Consider the following 17,738-nt stretch of genomic DNA (forward strand, 5'->3'; position numbering starts at 1 on the left):
ATAATAGTGTCATTAAACATTTTGATCATGTCATTTTATGCCTTTCTTGACTCATTCCTGTTAATATTCTTAGGAATACAATTCTTAAAACCTCACTCAGATTTAGGAGATTCCAACATTAGAATCTAATGTCCATTTCATTTTGTTATCTCATTATGCTTGTACATCTCCCTCCCTCTCTCTCCCCCTCTCTCTCTCTCATCTCTAAAAAATAAATAGCCTGACCTCTGGTAGCATAGTGGATAGAGCAACGAACGACCTGGAATGCTGAGGTCACCGGTTTGAAGCTGTTGCTCGGTCAGGGCATATATGGGAGTTGATGCTTCCTGCTCCTCCCCATTCTCTCTCTTTCTCTCTCTCTCTCTCCCCCCTCTCTAAAATGAATAAATAAAATCTTTTAAAATAAATAAATAACAATCTTTAGAAAAATAAAAGGAAACACCAATGAACAGTGTATTTTTGATGAAGGTGCTAAAGCATTTTAGTGATTGAAGCCTTAGGTCCGATAAAGATATTTGAGAGAAAGATTAGTTTAGATTATGAACTAACATCTAACAAGATTCTGGGTTTTCACTGGAGATTTAGCTGAACTAAAATGCTGACAGACAAGCCCACTCATAATCCTTTATTTTATCTCTCAAACATATAAAATGAGAGACTGGGTAGGCATATTTTTATGTCTTTCAGAACAACATTGAAAAGAAATAAGTGGATCATTATGATCCAGATTTAGTTGAAAGTGAAGATACAACATTGATAAATTTTTGAATTCCAAATAATATTGTTTTCAGTATACATTAAAGTTACCAGAAATAGAATCTCTAATATGCAGATATAATACGATATTTAAGTTAATCTTCATCAGATGTGATGATCTAGTACACAAAAATGAAGAATGTGAAGTTAATGATACAATAAGCTAAAGCTAATAAACATACACTCTGAAGTCTAAATATAACGATTATAGATTTTTCTATGTAAACATCGTTTGTACTTAATTTTCAATGAGCTGCAATATTAAGATATATTTCATGTTATGTATTTCACACTGAATCCATATACATGTGAATGTGTGTTTATTTACTCATATATTTACTTATTTAAACAGCTCAGAAACTATTGCCAGATGTTGGTACATCCTGCTTTCTGGATCTGTGCTTATGAAAGACTCCATGGTCTTGCCTCCTTGCAGGTGCGTTTATGTTCGCTGCTCAGTGCATTAGGGAGGCAAAGTTAACATTATACTTATTTATTTTGTCTTTATGTTAAACTATTTTATTTAGAATGTTTTCTCTCAGTAAGTAATACATTTTATGTCTTTCTTGGTAATTGGAAATACTTTGGCTGGAATAAACTCATAGTTCATATTTCTGAGGGTGTAACCTTTTAAGTTAATACCATGATGTATCTTACTCCTATTTGATCTTTTGTTTTATGAGAAATTTGATCTGACTTATCTGATGGTTTCTGGATTCATTGATATTATTATAAAGAGAGGGGAACTATATCTTACTAGTTAAGAAATTGGTTTTTAGAAAAAGGCAAACTAAATAAAATAATCCTGATTTTATTAGTTGTCTGATTTTAGGCAAATTTTAGTTTCTTGACTGTTAAATGAGGATAATAATAGTACCTGCTTAAGTGTCTTTATGAGATTTTGGCAAGCTAGTGCTCAAAGCTCTCAACAGAGGTCTATAGAAGTTGACAGTGTAGAGCCAGACTACCTCAGTTTCATGTCTGTGATCTACTACTTCTTGGGAAAATTATTTAATCCCTTTTTGCCTCAGTTTTTCCATTTATAAAATGAAGACAATAATAGGACTTATATCATGGGCTAGTTTTGAGGAATGAATGGACTGATATATAATAAAACTCTTGAACATTGCCTGGCTGTTAATAAGTAATTGTTAATTATCATGAGCAACTGTGATTATTAGGTAAAAGATGAGAAGGAGGGTAGTTAGAAAAATGGTCAGTTGTATTATTCCAGGTGAATTTGTTTTGTCAGCAATTCTTAACATTGTGGGACCTCAAATTATAGTTTGGTGACATGAAAATGTAATTTTTAGTGACTTTTCTGATAATGTTGAGGAGAGACTTTTGGTCTTTTAAGAAAGTAAGACTTCTGATCGCAGCTAAATTAATTTAGTTGTAAAGCTATTAAGGATCAAGAGCAGTCTACTCAATAGATGCGTGGGAAATCTTAGTTTTTAGGCCATTTTTAAAGTTATATCTTGAGTCCTGAAACAGTCCATCATTCACCTTTAGTTAAATGAAATCCGTGCTGTTTGACTAGTGGAATAAAACATTGTTGACTATTTTACAAATAAAATATATAGTAGTTCTTATTTAATGAATGGTGCCATAACAAAGACTGCTGTTGGCAGATTAGTTGCCCAGCAGTAACATTAGCATTAAGTCCGTTTATTCTCCATCTCTGCCACTGTGGCCACTTCAGTTATGGGTTCATTGAACAAGCACAGGGATGGCTGGGAAAAGAGTTTGACACTCAAAGAGCATGTCATTTTGTTTACCTGATTATTAAGTCTCCTCTACAGTGGATACCTTTTGGGCATGCATATGGACATTCATATGGGATGCAGATATCTTCAAAGTCTCTCTCCATTCTGAAAGAGATTCATTTACAGACCTGTTCCCAGACTTCTTTATTACCAGTTTTCTAATCCTTTTACCTTAAGTTCCTCACCATTCAACCAAACCATTAGTAACTGCTCATGAATCTGTGTAGATCAATAATTTTGACCATTTCTCAATTCAGGCAAAATGGATAATCAGATGTACAACTTGAAGTTCCGTTTCCTAGGAGGATTTTCCTTCACCACTTTCTTTTGGGGTTACCTCCGAGTAGAGCGGTCCACTTTTGGGTAGGACCAACATGTTGTGCAGAAATATCTGCAAAACAGGCTCGAGTTTTTTCTTCTTCAGTAACTGGTCATAGGGAACTCCACAGGTGGGCTTAGGCACAGATTGAGGTGGAGGAGGAATGCAACAGGAATTGGTGCAGCTTATTCTGGACCTGGGCGAACTCAGTATCTCATATACCATATTTATTTTATAATAGATTGCTAGCTACTGCTCATGCCCAACCCTTATGGCTATGTATGCAGCTCCTGATACATAGGGAAGTTGATACTACATAGTCACCAGATCTCCCATGCATGATTAGGCAGCAAGCCAGAAGTTGTTTCTAAAAATTAGAATACAGTAAGTAGTCAGTTAACAGCATAGATGGATTTTTGGAAACTACAATTATAATTGAAATGACTTACAGCAAAACCAGGTTTAACATAGGCTAATTGATGTAAGACTTGAATTCCTATGGCATATTTCTGGTCTCAGAAACATAACCAACTTCTAAACAAAGACCCAAAACACTTCTAGTTTTAAACATTGAATCTCTACATACATTTAAGGAAGATTAATGAAAACAAATATTTGGTATAATTATTTCCTAACCCGTTTATACCAGTCTAGGGTCAGAGGTGGCCAGAGTCTATCCTAGCAACTCAGGGCGCTAAGTGGAAACCCACCCTTCTATTGCAGAGCTCACTGCCCCCCCATTCAGACTGAACATTGTGGACATGCTAATTAACCAGCATGCATGCACATCCTTGAGATGTGGAAGGAAACTTGAGTACCTGGAAAAAATATATGCAGACATGAGAAGAACAAACAAACTCCACACCTTACGGGGATCAGATTTTTTTCCCCCCAGCATTATAATGAAATGATGCTGAATTAAATTACATTATTTGAGGACCTGCTATAGTTATTTTAGAAGAGGACATAGGGGTCTGCACAGTCATTGTTCTGTTAGTCCTTGTGAGAAGCTCCATGGAGCTTCCCTATATCATGGACACTAAAGTTATGATTGGGAATGCTGGGCCAGAAAGCTCAGTGATATAGTGACTTCTACTGCATATGAACTGCTGTCATTGGATTGTAGGAGACCCTGAAGATAGGTCAAAGTTGTACACTCAATATTTGTTACTTCCAAAATAATAAAAAAAAAAAAAGACCAAGTAATGTCTCTTGTAGTGATGGTGCCTTATCATCTTGGAAAAAATATCCTGTCATGCCCCAAGTTATGAACCCCTTAGAAACTTCACTTAGGGAGTGACAGGTCCTTGAATTATTATACTATAGAGTTTATCTCCTAAACTCTAGTTTGCGTATATTTTAATAAAGTATCTAAGTGCACCCTCTGTTTTATAATGAAATTTTATATGTGATTTAAACTAGTCATATATGTATTTTGTAATTTACTTTAAACAAAGGACAAAAGTAATATAATAATTCAAGACTGAAATTTAATTTTTTTTTGAAATGAATTTAGTCTTTTTCTAGAATTGAATTTACTTTTTAATTGTCACAGTAAACTCTCACTGTAGTGCAAAAAAGCAAGGATTGTATTATATGTGATTTTTAAATACTATACAATTGAATGCATGTATTTATTCAGGAAATAAGCATTGATTGTCATCTCTATGTAAGACACAGGCATTAAGACAAAAAAGAGGACTGACTTGCCTTGGATTTGGATGACTGTTTTGTTTTAAAAGGGCCTGCCTGGGATGCAGCATCTATCACCCCATTGATTACCAGAGTTCATTCAGATGATCTGGCTGGCCAGGCAGGTGCCCCCTTCCTCCCTTGCCTTTCCAGGTGCTTCCCTTTCAAAGAAAGTAAAGGAGGACTGTTCTTCGGTCAAGGGTATATGAGTAGCTGTGCTCCCTGCTAGAACCTCCCAACAGGTGCTCATAAAAAGGGCCTATGTGTTGTGTGACATGGAAAGAAAATCTTTCTTGGAGAGTTTGGACATGGTTTCTATAGATAATCAAGATTAGGTTGGCAAAGAAGAAGGGAACCAGCATTTTAATCAAAGTTCTCAGGCACTGAGGCATTAATTCATTTAGAAAGTGTTTATTGCATGTCTGTACTTATCAAGCACTCTTGTCATTGGGTTGGGAAAGGTTTTCACCTTTAAATAGCATTGTCCATTTTCTAAAGACATAATTTCTTGACAGAGTAATAAATTTGTACTATTGGAAAGTATAAACAGTGTAACAAGTATTTTAAGAAGTATTATTTCCACTTTTATTGTCACCCACACCATTCAACTTATTTGCAAATTTTATTAGTATTTTTCTAGTATCTAATGTGAACAAAAACCAATATACAGGCCCTGGCCGGTTGGCTCAGTGGTAGAGCGTTGGCCTGGCGTGCAGAAGTCCCGGGTTTGATTCCCAGCCAGGGCACACAGGAGAAGCGCCCATCTGCTTCTCCACCCCTCCCCCTCTCCTTTCTCTCTGTCTCTCTCTTCCCCTCCCGCAGCCGAGGCTCCATTGGAGCAAAGTTGGCCCGGGCGCTGGGGATGGCTCCTCGGCCTCTACCCCAGGCGCTAGAGTGGCTCTGGTCTCAACAGAGCGACGCCCCGGAGGGGCAGAGCATCGCCCCCTGATGGGCAGAGCGTTGCCCCCTGGTGGGCGTGCCAGGTGGATCCCGGTCGGGCGCATGCGGGAGTCTGACTGTCTCTCCCCGTTTCCGGCTTCAGAAAAATACAGGAAAAAACAAACAAACCAATATACAGTGTGCCCGTAAAGTCATGGTGTACTTTTGACCAGTCACAGGAAAGCAACAAAAGACGATAGAAATGTGAAATCTGCACCAAATAAAAGGAAAACTCTCCCACTTTCATACCTATTCAGTACAGTTCGATGTGGGCTCACACACAGATTCTTTAGGGCTCCTTAGGTAGCTATCCTGTATAGCCTCTACAGACTCGTCACTGACTGATGGCCTACCAGAAGGGGGTTTCTCCACCAAACTGCCAGTTTCCTTCAACTGCTTATCCCACTGAGTAATGTTATTCCTATGTGGTGGTGCTTCGTTATAAACGCGCCAATATTCACATTGCACTTTGGTCGCGGATTCGAATTTAGCGAGCCACAGAACACACTGAACTTTCCTCTGTACCGTCCACATCTCACCTGGCATGGCCGTGGGCTACTTCGCTGTATACACGGTGTTACATCATCATCTGCATATGTGCACATGGTGCCACACCATCTTACAGAAACTGGGAGGGTTTTCCTTTTATTAGGTGTAGATTTCACATTTCTATAGTCTTTTGTTGCTTTCCTGTGACCAGACATAAGTGCACCATGGCTTTATTGACACACTGTATTTTGGATAAAATTCCTTCCTTGGATATACCTTTTGCAAATACTCTTTCCTGGTCTGTGGCTTGTCTTCTCATTCTCTTGACTTTGTCTTTCTTACAGCAGAAATTTTTAATTTTAATGAAATTCAGCTCATCAGTTATTACTATTACATATTTTTTAAAGATTTTATTAATTTTAGAGAGAGGAGTCTGACCAGGCGGTGGCGCAGTGGATAGAACGTCGAACTGGGATGCGAAGGACTCAGGTTCGAGACTCCGAGGTCGCCAGCTTGAGTGTGGGCTCATCTGGTTAGAGCAAAAGCCCACCAGCTTGAACCCAAGGTCGCTGGCTCCAGCAAGGGGTTCCTCGGTCTGCTGAAGGCCCGCTGTCAAGGCACATATGAGAAAGCAATCAATGAACAACTAAGATGTCGCAATGTGCAACGAAAAACTAATGATTGATGCTTCTCATCTCTCTGTTCCTGTCTGTCTGTCCCTGTCTATCCCTCTCTCTGACTCACTCTCTGTCACTGTAAAAAAAATAAACAAATAAAAAAAAAAATTTTAGGGGAGAGAGAGAAGGGGGAGGAGCAGGAAGCATCAACTCCCATATGTACCTTAACCAGGCAAGCCCAGGGTTTCAAACTGGCAACCTCAGCGTTCCAGGTTGATGCTCTATCTACTGCGCCACCACTGGGCAACTATTATATATTGCAGGGGTCTCAAACTCGCGGCCCGCCGAACAATTTTGTGCGGCCCGCAGACTAATCCACGGGCTTAGTTAATTTTATCCAAAATATTTTGAACTTCGTGGATTAGTCTGCGGGCCGCACAAAATTGTTTTGAGACCGCGAATTTGAGACCCCTGATATATTGTGTCTGGTGTCATAGCTAAAAAACCATCACCATGTATCTAGATTCATTTATTTGTTTGTTGTATGTGGATGTCCAGTTGTTTCAGTGCCATTTGTTGAAAAGACTAACTTTGCTCTACTGTGCCTTTGCTCCTTTGTCGAACGAAGATCAGTTGACTGTATTTGTGGGTCTATTTGTGGGCTCTCTATTCTGCTCCATAGACCAATTTGTTTATTCTTTCACTAATACCACACTGTCTTGATTACTGTAGCTTTGTGGTAAGTTTGAAATTGGATAGTGTCAAATCCTCTCTTTTTCCTTCAGTGTTGTTAGCTATGCTAGTCCTTTTGCCTCTCTATGGAAACTGGATAAGTTTCTCAGTAACCACAGAACAACTAACTTTATGGTCTCCAATTGGGATTGCATTGAGTCTAAATCGTTGGGAACTGACATTTCATAACATTGAGTGTTACTATCAATGAACATGGATTGTCTTCATTTACTTAGTTCTGCTTTTTTTTTTTTTTTTTTTTTTTTTTGTACTTTTCTGAAGCTGGAAACGAGGAGGCAGTCAGACAGACTCCCACATGCGCCTGACCGGGATCCACCCTGCATGCTCACCAGGGGGCGATGCTCTGCCCATCTGTGGCGTCGCTCTGTCGCGACCAGAGCCACTCTAGCACCTGGGGCAGAGGCCAAGAAGCCATCCCCAGTGCCCGGGCCATCTTTTGCTCCAATGGAGCTTCAGCTTCGGGAGGAGAAGAGAGAGACAGAGAGGAAGGAGAGGGGAAGGGGTGGAGAAGCAGATGGGCGCCTCTCCTGTGTGCCCTGGCCAGGAATCGAACCCGGGACTTCCGCACGCCAGGCCGACACTCTACCACTGAGCCAACCGACCAGGGCCCTTAGTTCTGCTTTGATAGCTTTCATCAGAGTTTTCTAATTTTCCTCATATAGATCTTATATATATTTTGTTAGAGTTTTACCATACTATCTTTTTTTTTTTTTTTTGGATGCTACTGTAACTGACATTGTAGTTTTAATTTCAAATTCCCCTTGTTTGTTGCTGGTATATTGGATGCAATTAACTTATGTGTTAACTTTGTGTTCTGTAACCTTGATAAACCACTTATTAGTTCCAGGAATCTGTTTGGTCAGTTTTTTCAGATTTTCTACAAAGATGATCATGTCACCTAGATAGTTTTATGTCTTCCTTCTCAGTATGTATACCTTTTATTTTCTTATTTTATTGTATTAGCGGGACTTCCAGTATGATCTTGAAAAGTAGTAATTGACAGAGAGGGGACATTTCTTAGTTCCTGATTTTAGTGGTAAAGCATTGAGTTTCTCACCATTGTAAGTATGATATTAGCTATTTTTAAAAAATCTTTTATCAAGTGAGAGGCAGGGAGGCAGATAGACTCCTACATGTGCCCCAACTTGGATTCACCTAACAACCCCTGTCTGGGGCTGATGTTCTGCCCATCTGGGGATGCTGCTCTGTTGCTTGGCAACTGAGCTATTTTAGTGCCTAAGGCGAAGCCATGGAGCCATCCTCAGTGCCTGGGGCCAACTTGCTCATGCCGGCTGTGGCTTCAGGAGGGAGTGGGGGAGAAGTGGAGAAGCAGATGGGCGCTTCTCCTGTGTGCCCTGACCGGGTATCAAACCCGGGACTTCCATAAACCAGGCTGACACTGTACTGCTGAGCCAACCTGCTAGGGGTAGCTGTTTTTTGTACATAGTCTTTATTAAGTTGAGGAAATTTCTGTTTTAGATATTATGTGTTGATTTTAGAGAAAGGAGAGAGAGAGAGAGAGAAAGAGAGAAAGAAAGGCGGGGGAGGAGTTGGAAACATCAGCTTGTAGTTGCTTCTTGCATGTGCCTTGACGGGGCAAGCCCAGGGTTTTGAACTGGCGACCTCAGTTGATGCTTTATCTACTGTGCCGCCACAGGTCAGGCACAATTGGTTTTTATATTTTGATCTTATATCCTGTGACTTGGACATACTCTAAGTTAGGGATCGGGAACCTTTTTGGCTGAGAGAGCCATAAATGCCACATATTTTAAAATGTAATTCCATGAGAGCCATACAACAACCTGTGTATGTTACTCATTATCCAATAAAAATTTGGTGTTGTCCCGGAGGACAGCTGTGATTGGCTCCAGCCACCCACAACCATGAACATGAGTGGTAGGAAATGAATGGATTGTAATACATGAGAATGTTTCCTATTTTTAACATTTTTTTTTATTAAAGATTTGTCTGTGAGCCAGATGTAGCTATCAAAAAAGCCACATCTGGCTCGCGAGCCATAGGTTCCCGACCCCTGCTCTAAGTTCTAGTAGTTTAATTTGTATGTCTTTAGAGTTCTACATATAGCAGTTCCCAAACTTTTTACACAGGGGGCCAATTCACTGTCCCTCAGACTGTTGGAGGGCCAGAATATAAAAAATAACTATGAACAAATCCCTGTGCACACTGCACATATCTTATTTTAAAGTAAAAAAAAAAGGGAACAAATACAGTATTTTATTTTAAATAAAGAACAAGTAAATTTAAATCAACAAACTGACCAGTATTTCAATGGGAACTATGGGCCTGCTTTTGGTTAATGAGATGGTCAATGTCCGGTTCTTTATTTGTCACTGCTAGCATAAGTGATATGACGCGCTTCCGGAGCCGTGACGGAGCCGTGATGTGTGCGTCCGGTGTCACCGGAAATAGTACTGTACGTGAGCAACGCTGCGCTTTGCGGCGCCGCCACATACATTGCTCCTCTCACTGACCACCAATGAAAGAGGTGCCCCTTCTGGAAGTGCGGCGGGGCCGGATAAATGGCATCAGGGGGCCACATGTGGCCCGTGGGCCGTAGCTGGGGATGCCTGACATATAGGATCAGTTGTCTTGGCAAAGACTGCTTTCTGTCTTCCTTCCCATCTATATGCCTTTAACATCTTTTCTTGCTTTATTATAGCAGCTAGAATCTCCAGTTCTGTGTGGTTTGAAGTAGTGAGAGTGGACAGCCTTGCTTTATTCATAATGCATATTGTTATCTCTAGATAATTATTAATATAATAAAAAAAATCACATTTAAAAGGCATCAAGGGCCCTGGCTGGTTGGCTCAGTGGTAGAGCGTCGGCCTGGCATGCGGGGGCCCGGGTTCGATTCCCGGCCAGGGCACATAGGAGAAGCGCCCATTTGCTTCTCCACCCCCCACCCCCCCTGTCCTTCCTCTCTGTCTCTCTCTTCCCCTCCCGCAGCTAAGGCTCCATTGGAGCAAAGATGGCCCGGGCGCTGGGTATGGCTCCTTGGCCTCTGCCCCAGGCGCTGGAGTGGCTCTGGTCGTGGCAGAGCGACACCCCGGAGGGGCAGAGCATCGCCCCCTGGTGAGCAGAGCGTCGCCCCTAGTGGGCATGCCGGGTGGATCCAGGTCGGGCGCATGCGGGAGTCTGACTGTCTCTCCCCGTTTCCAGCTTCAGAAAAAAAAAAAAAGGCATCAAGGAAATAAAATGGTACACTAAAGACATTTAACAGAAATGATGGCAATAAAGAACAGAGGAACAAAAAAGATGAGGTATTTATAAAATAAATAAGAAAATGGCAGACATAATCCAACCTCATCAATAATTTCACAAGTTCGTGGTCTAGATATTTCAATCAAAAGATAGACATTATCAGCCTCTGTGACAACCCAAGTTTTAAACATATGCTGTTTACAGGAAATAGTTTAGCTTTAAGCACAAAATGTTGAAAGTAAATGAATGGAAGAGGATATATACTAGGCAAATTGTATTCATAAGAAAACTAGAGCTGTTGTCTTACCAATATCACTCAAACCAGACTGCAAAACAGGAAATATTGCTAGAGAGTAAGAGCAAAATTTCACAGTGCTAAAAGGATCATTCTTTTAGGAACTCATGACAGTTTTATTGTATATGCATTTAATAATAGAGCCACAAAATATGAGAAGTAAAGACAGAATAAATTGAAAGCAGTAGAAATTCAGCTGGAGATTTCAAGACTGTACACTCAATATTTGACAGAACTATTAGACTGAAAAATAGAACAAAATATTTGTTGCATCCACAAAAACACTTGTTCTTACCTAATTTGAGTATGCTGATCTCAAATCTGACATTAGTTTTTCTCTGTAAGCTACAGTTCTTTTTGCAATTCAAGATTTTAGGTTTTCATCTTATTGTAAAATTTTCAACATTTTTAGTTTAACATAATGAAGTAGAATGTCTTCCTGGGCATCATCTTTGTGAAATTATAATAATTTATATAATGCTGTAAATACACTAAAAGATATGATTGCATCAGAATTTGTCTACCATTTCGAATAGAACATATTAAAACTTAATCATAAAACTTGCACAAAACTTATTTAAATTCTATTCAGGCAAAAATTTGCGTTTTTAGCTCTTGTGTTTGTGTACTTGTTGAGGACAATCTCGTTTGATGCTCCAGCAGTAGTCTGCTCATCACTAACAGCTCTAAGATTTTCGGGAAACTTATCAAGGTGACTGTTCAGGAAGTGAATCTTAATGCTCATGTTACATCCAATGTCGTGGAAAGCCAACAGCATCCTTTGAACCAGAAGTTCATTGTTTTCTGCTTTTTTGTTGCCAAGGAAGTTCTTTGTAACTGCCACAAAAGACTGCCATGCTGCTTTCTCCTCCTTATCTTCCTGGCAAATTCCTCGTCACATACGAGGGTTCGAATTTGAGGTCCATCGAATATACCTGCTTTTATCTTCTTGAAAGACAAGGCAGGAAAAGCAGAAATAATATGTTGGTAGCATTCACTTTCTCTACTCAGAGCCTGAAGAAACTGCTTCATTAAGCCAAGTTTGATGTGAAGTGGGTAAAAATGATCCTGTCTCGATTAACTACAGGTTCATTCACAATATTTTGCATCCCTACTTCCAGAGCTTCACGTTTCAGCCACTCTTTCTGTGTCCAGTGTTTTTCCTGAGCTCGGCTGTCCCACAAACACAGAAAGCAAGGATACTTCTTGAAACTCTCTGCTGTCCTAGCAGGAAATTTACCATTTTAAGATCCACACAAATGATCCAGTTATGCTCCTCATACTTCAGAAAGTCGAGGACAATTTTTATGTCATTCTTGCTAAGTCATTCAATTTGGGTAGACTAAACTGCTGAGGGGTTAATGACTGTTTGGCATCAGAAGAAGACCCTTCAGATTGGTTCTACAACCATTTCCTCATGCATCTTATCAAAATACACTTGATCACCGTATTCACTTTCTTCGTCCTTAGAGGAAATAAAACCATTGAAAACTAGAACCAGAAGTGTCTCAGAGTGTGGGATAGGTCGTATTGCTGAAGGAATATCAGGATCATATGCCATTTTTTCTTGCCGATGCCCTTTGTATGGATTAGACAGAAATAACAGTCACTGCTATGGTCCTTAGGCTTACGCCCAACCATGGGAATACCAAAAGGCATTCCTTTGAGTTTTCCTTTTGTCCAGTCATGAAGTATTTCCTCACAATTATAACACACAGTATGAGGAGCCCAATTCTTGTCTTGATCGCCAAGGGGAACTTGAAAATAGGCAAAATATGCACATGTCACAAATGATGAAATATTCCGCCTTTGACGTTGAAGTGTGTAACAGCCACATATATAACAGAAGATGTCAGGACTATTCTTACATTTACGCCTACTCAAAGAAGCCATGATTCAATCTTAAAATAAGAGGGTGTTTTTATCAGATAATTTTTTACATTTAAAAACAACTACAATTATGTAAAAGTGATGTTTGTAAAACATTAATTTCCTTGTGGTTATGTTCAATCTAAGAGTCGTTGCCCTTTAACTCCAATTTAAAAACCAATACATGCCATTAACTGTGACAAAAAGAAATTAAAATTGCATAAAAACTAGAGCATGCACCAAAAAACGAATATCAGATTTGGAATCAGCGATGCAGAAGTATATAGAAACAGTTCTAAAACCTCATGCAACAGAAAATGGAAAAAAAATATTGTTCCCCAGTGAAAGATAAAGCTTGGAAAGTACTATCAACCACTTTGATTTGATACATAATTTTTTTTCAGACATACAGATCATTCTGTATTCTAAAGCAGTAGTCCCAAACCCCTGGGCCGCGGACCGGTACCGGTCCACAGAGAAAGAATAAATAATTACATTATTTCCATTTTATTTATATTTAAGTCTGAACGATGTTTTATTTTTAAAAAATGACCAGATTCCCTCTGTTACATCCGTCTAAGACTCACTCTTGATGCTTGTCTCTGTCACGTGATACATTTATCCGTCTGTGATAATATTTTCTGACATTAAACCGGTCCATGGCCCAAAAACGGTTGGGGACCACTGTTCTAGGGCATATACTAGGCCAAAGAACAAGTCTCAATAAACTTAAAAGGATTGAAACCATTCCATTTGTCCTCCAACTAAAGTATGTTGGAATTAAACTATAAATCAATACTGGAATGTAATATGGAAACTTAACACATTTGTTAATGACCCATTGGTCAAGGAAGAGTTGACAACAGAATTAGAAAATGTTTTGAAATTGGCCCTGGCCAGTTGGCTCAGCGGTGGAGTGTCGGCCTGGCGTGCGGGGGACCCGGATTCGATTTCCGGCCAGGGCACACAGGAGAAGCGCCCATTTGTTTCTCCACCCCCCCCCCTCCTCTCTGTCTCTCTCTTCCCCTCCCGCAGCCAAGGCTCCATTGGGGCAAGGATGGCCCTGACGCTGGGAATGGTTCCTTGGCCTCTGCCCCAGGCGCTAGAGTGGCTCTGGTCGCTTGCAGCGGAGCCACGCCCCGGAGGGGCAGAGCATCGCCCCCTGGTGGGCGTGCCGGGTGGATCCTGGTTGGACGCATGCGGGAGTCTGTCTGACTGTCTCTCCCCGTTTCCAGCTTCAGAAGAATACAAAAAAAAAAAATGTTTTGAAATTAATGAAAGTGAGCACACATCAAACTTGAGGAATCAAAGCATTTTAGAGGGAAATTTATGATAAAAGAATAATGGTCTTAATTTAGTCATCTTAAGTTTCTATCTTAGTCAGAATAGCAAAATAAATTCAAAGCAACTAACAGAAGTAAAGTTCAAGTGGAAATTAATGAAATGCAAACCGGAAAACCAATAGAGAGAAATCATTGAAATGAAATGTTGGTTCTTTGAAAGATGAACAGAATGATAAACCTTGAGACTGACCATTATAAAAAAAAAGATACAGCTTACCAAAATATGGCATGAAAGAGAGGATATTACTGTCCTAAAGAAATTAAAAGTACAGGTGACCCTTGAACAATTTAAGGGTTTAGGGTAATGACCCCCTCCCTCCTTGTGGAGTTGAAAAGCCGTGTAAAAACTTAACTATTAATATCTACCGTTGACTAAAAGCCTTACTAATAATGTAAAACAGTCAACACATACTTGTATATTATATGTATTATATACGGTGGTCTTACAATAAAATAAATTAGAGAAAAGAAAATGTGATAGCTTGATAGGTGGAAGCGCAGTGGATAGTGTGAACCTGGGATGCTCAGATCCCAAGTTTGAAATCCCAAGGTCGCCATCTTGAGCACAGGCTCATTTGGCTTGAGTGCAAGCTCACCAGCTTGAGCATGGGGCCATCAAAATGATCCCATGGTTGCTGGCTTGAGCCCAAAGGTCTCTGGCTTGAAGCCCAAGGTTGCTGGCTCGGCCTGAGAATGGTCATCCCCTGCCTCTCGTCAAGGTCAAGGCAAGTATGAGAAGCAATCAGCGACCAACTAAAGTGCCTCAAACATGAGTTGATGCTTTTCATCGCTCTCCCTGTCTTTCTCCCTTTCTCTCTCTTAAAAAAAAGGTTATAGCCTGACCAGGCGATGGCACAGTGGATAGAGCATCGGCCTGGTACCCAGAGGACCCAGGTTCAAAATCCCAAGGTTGCTGGCTTAAGCACAGGCTCATCAGGCTTGAGCGTGGGGTCGCTGACTTGAGCCTGGGATCATAAACATGACCCAATGATTGCTGGCTTGAGCCCAAGGGTCACTGGCTTGAAGCCCAAGGTCGCTGGCTTGAGCAAGGGGTTACTGGCTTGGCTGGAGCCTCCCAATCAAGGCATGTATGAGAAAGCAATCAATGAACAACCTAGGTTCCTCAATGAAGAATTAATGCTTCTCATCTCTCTGTTTCTCTGTTCCTAGATAGTATTTAAAAATCCCTTTCTTTGTCCTGCTTAAATATATATATATATAATATGTATATTATATATATATATGTATGTATAAGAAAAACAGAAGGAAGAGAAAATACATTTATAGTGAAAAAAGTCTGTTTATAAGTGGACCTGTGCAGTTCAAGGGTCCACTGTATTGTTAAAGAATTTTATGCCTGACCTGTGGGTAGCACAGTGGATAAAGCACTGACCTGAAATGCTGAGGTCGCTTGTTTGAAACCCTGGGCTTACCTGGTCAAGGCACATACAAGAAACAACTATTGAGTTAATGTTTTCCTCTCTTCCTCCCACCCTCTTTCTTGCTCTCCTCTCTCTAAAATCAATAAATAAACATCTTTAAATAAATAATTTTATGAGGCAATTTACATCAATAGGTGGGCAAATATTATAGACCTAATACCGTAAATGGACTCAGAAATAGAAACTTTGAATATACTTATAAAAGGTAAATTAATAATTATATTCCCACAAGGAAAAGTCTAGGCCCCAATGGCATTACTGCCAAATGTTTTCAAATGTTTGAGCAATATTATTATATATTCTGTGCAAACTCAAAAGTATTGGACACAAATTGTTATTCTAGAAATGCAGTGAAGTTTAACATCCACAAATCAATTAATACAATATACTCTGCTATAAAATAATGGACAAAAACCACATATTTTCAGTAAACACAAAAATTGACAAAATTAAAACTTGTTTATGATAAAATCTTTTGAACCTACTAGATATACAGAGGGAAACTTCCTGTCATTGAGGGCATATACAAAGATTTTATTGCTGTTAGAATTGTATAATTTCCATTTTTTTATATCTCTGATCCATTTCTAATTTTTTGTTTATGGTATTAAGTTCTTTCATTTTTTTCTGTTTTGATATCTACTTGTTTTATCACCATTTATAAAAAAATACCATTTCCCCGTTGAATTTTTATGACACTTGTCAAAAATCAATTGAACCATGTATATGTGGGTCTGATTTTGTTCTATCTACTTTCATTGATCTATAAGTTGATATCATGCCATGCCATTTCCAAAATTGTTTTAGCTATTTTAAGTTTCTTACATTTTTATATAAATTTTGGAATTATTATATCATTTCCCCAAGCCAGCTTTTTTATTTAAAAATAATAGTGTTCGAGCTACTGACTACATCTTTGGAACAAACTAAAATTAGATTAGAACTAAAAGAAATTGTAGTTTATTCCCATAAACAAGATATATTCCATTTTACTGGATCATCTTTAATTTCTCTGCAGTATTTTGTAGTTTGTTAGTTTATAGTTTTGTGGGGTCTTATACATATTTATATCTGGTAGCTTTTTTTTTTTTTTTTACAGTCAGAGAGAGGGATAGATAGGGACAGACAGACAGGAACAGAGAGAGATGAGAAGCATCAATCATTAGTTTTTCTTTGTGATACCTTTCATTGATTGCTTTCTCATATGTGCCTTGACCGTGGGGCTACAGCAGACCGAGTAACCCCTTGCTCAAGCCAGCGAGCAACCTTGGGTCAAAACTGGTGAGCTTTGCTCAAACCAGATGAGCCCGTGCTCAAGCTGGCAACCTCAGGGTTTCGAACCTGTGTCCTCCGCATCCCACTCCAACACTCTATCCACTGTGCCACCACCTGGTCAGGCTCTGGTAGCTTTTTTAAAAATAAAATTCATAGGGTTTGCTTTATATATAATCACATCATCTATACTGTAGTTGAAGCATTTATCCTGCCTTTCTTTGTATAAACTATTATTCTAAGGACTCAAATAGTTGATGCAGGAGTTTATTTCTTTATATCAGTGCTTTAGCTGATAAATTCAGTAGGAATGATAGAATTGAAAAATACCTATTTCAATAGCTCTAATAATGTTGTAGACCTAGGCATTGATTAAAATTGGATACTAAAACTGATAGGTGAAAAATTGAGAGGAAACTTTATATTGGGTATATGAAGTTGATACTGTCTGAAGCTACATACAGTTTTAACAACACAAAAAAAATGCGACAGGCCCTGGCCGGTTGGCTCAGCGGTAGAGCGTCGGCCTAGCGTGCGGAGGACCCGGGTTTGATTTCCGGCCAGGGCACACAGGAGAAGCGCCCATTTGCTTCTCCACCCCTCCGCCGTGCCTTCCTCTCTGTCTCTCTCTTCCCCTTCCGCAGCCAAGGCTCCATTGGAGCAAAAGATGGCCCGGGCGCTGGGGATGGCTCTGTGGCCTCTGCCTCAGGCGCTAGAGTGGCTCTGGTCGCAACATCAGGATGGGCAGAGCATCGCCCCCTGGTGGGCAGAGCGTCGCCCCATGGTGGGCGTGCCGGGTGGATCCCGGTCGGGTGCATGCGGGAGTCTGTCTGACTGTCTCTCCCTGTTTCCAGCTTCAGAAAAATGCAAAAAAAAAAAATAAATGCGACAATCAATCATTATGTAAATGCATCTGGGATGTGATAGAATTCACTAGTCCTTTTTTTGGTATCTTCTGTCTTGT

General features: G+C 39.8%; 1 protein-coding gene across 8 annotated transcripts in view; it reads left to right on the forward strand.

Moving 5' to 3' along the window:
• RAPGEF6 (Rap guanine nucleotide exchange factor 6) overlaps positions 1-17,738 on the forward strand; it is a 225,462-nt gene that overhangs the window by 29,981 nt on the left and 177,743 nt on the right. For 7 of the 8 annotated variants that reach the window (XM_066278439.1, XM_066278445.1, XM_066278443.1 and 4 more), the window contains exon 4: positions 1,109-1,192. The exons of the other annotated variant lie outside the window; for it this stretch is intronic. In XM_066278439.1, coding sequence (XP_066134536.1) covers positions 1,109-1,192 — 84 coding nt within the window. The remainder of the gene's footprint in view (positions 1-1,108; positions 1,193-17,738) is intronic. 8 annotated transcript variants of the gene reach the window in all.

This window comes from Saccopteryx bilineata, chromosome 4 (assembly GCF_036850765.1).
Source record: "Saccopteryx bilineata isolate mSacBil1 chromosome 4, mSacBil1_pri_phased_curated, whole genome shotgun sequence".
Classification (NCBI taxonomy): Eukaryota; Metazoa; Chordata; class Mammalia; order Chiroptera; family Emballonuridae; genus Saccopteryx; species Saccopteryx bilineata.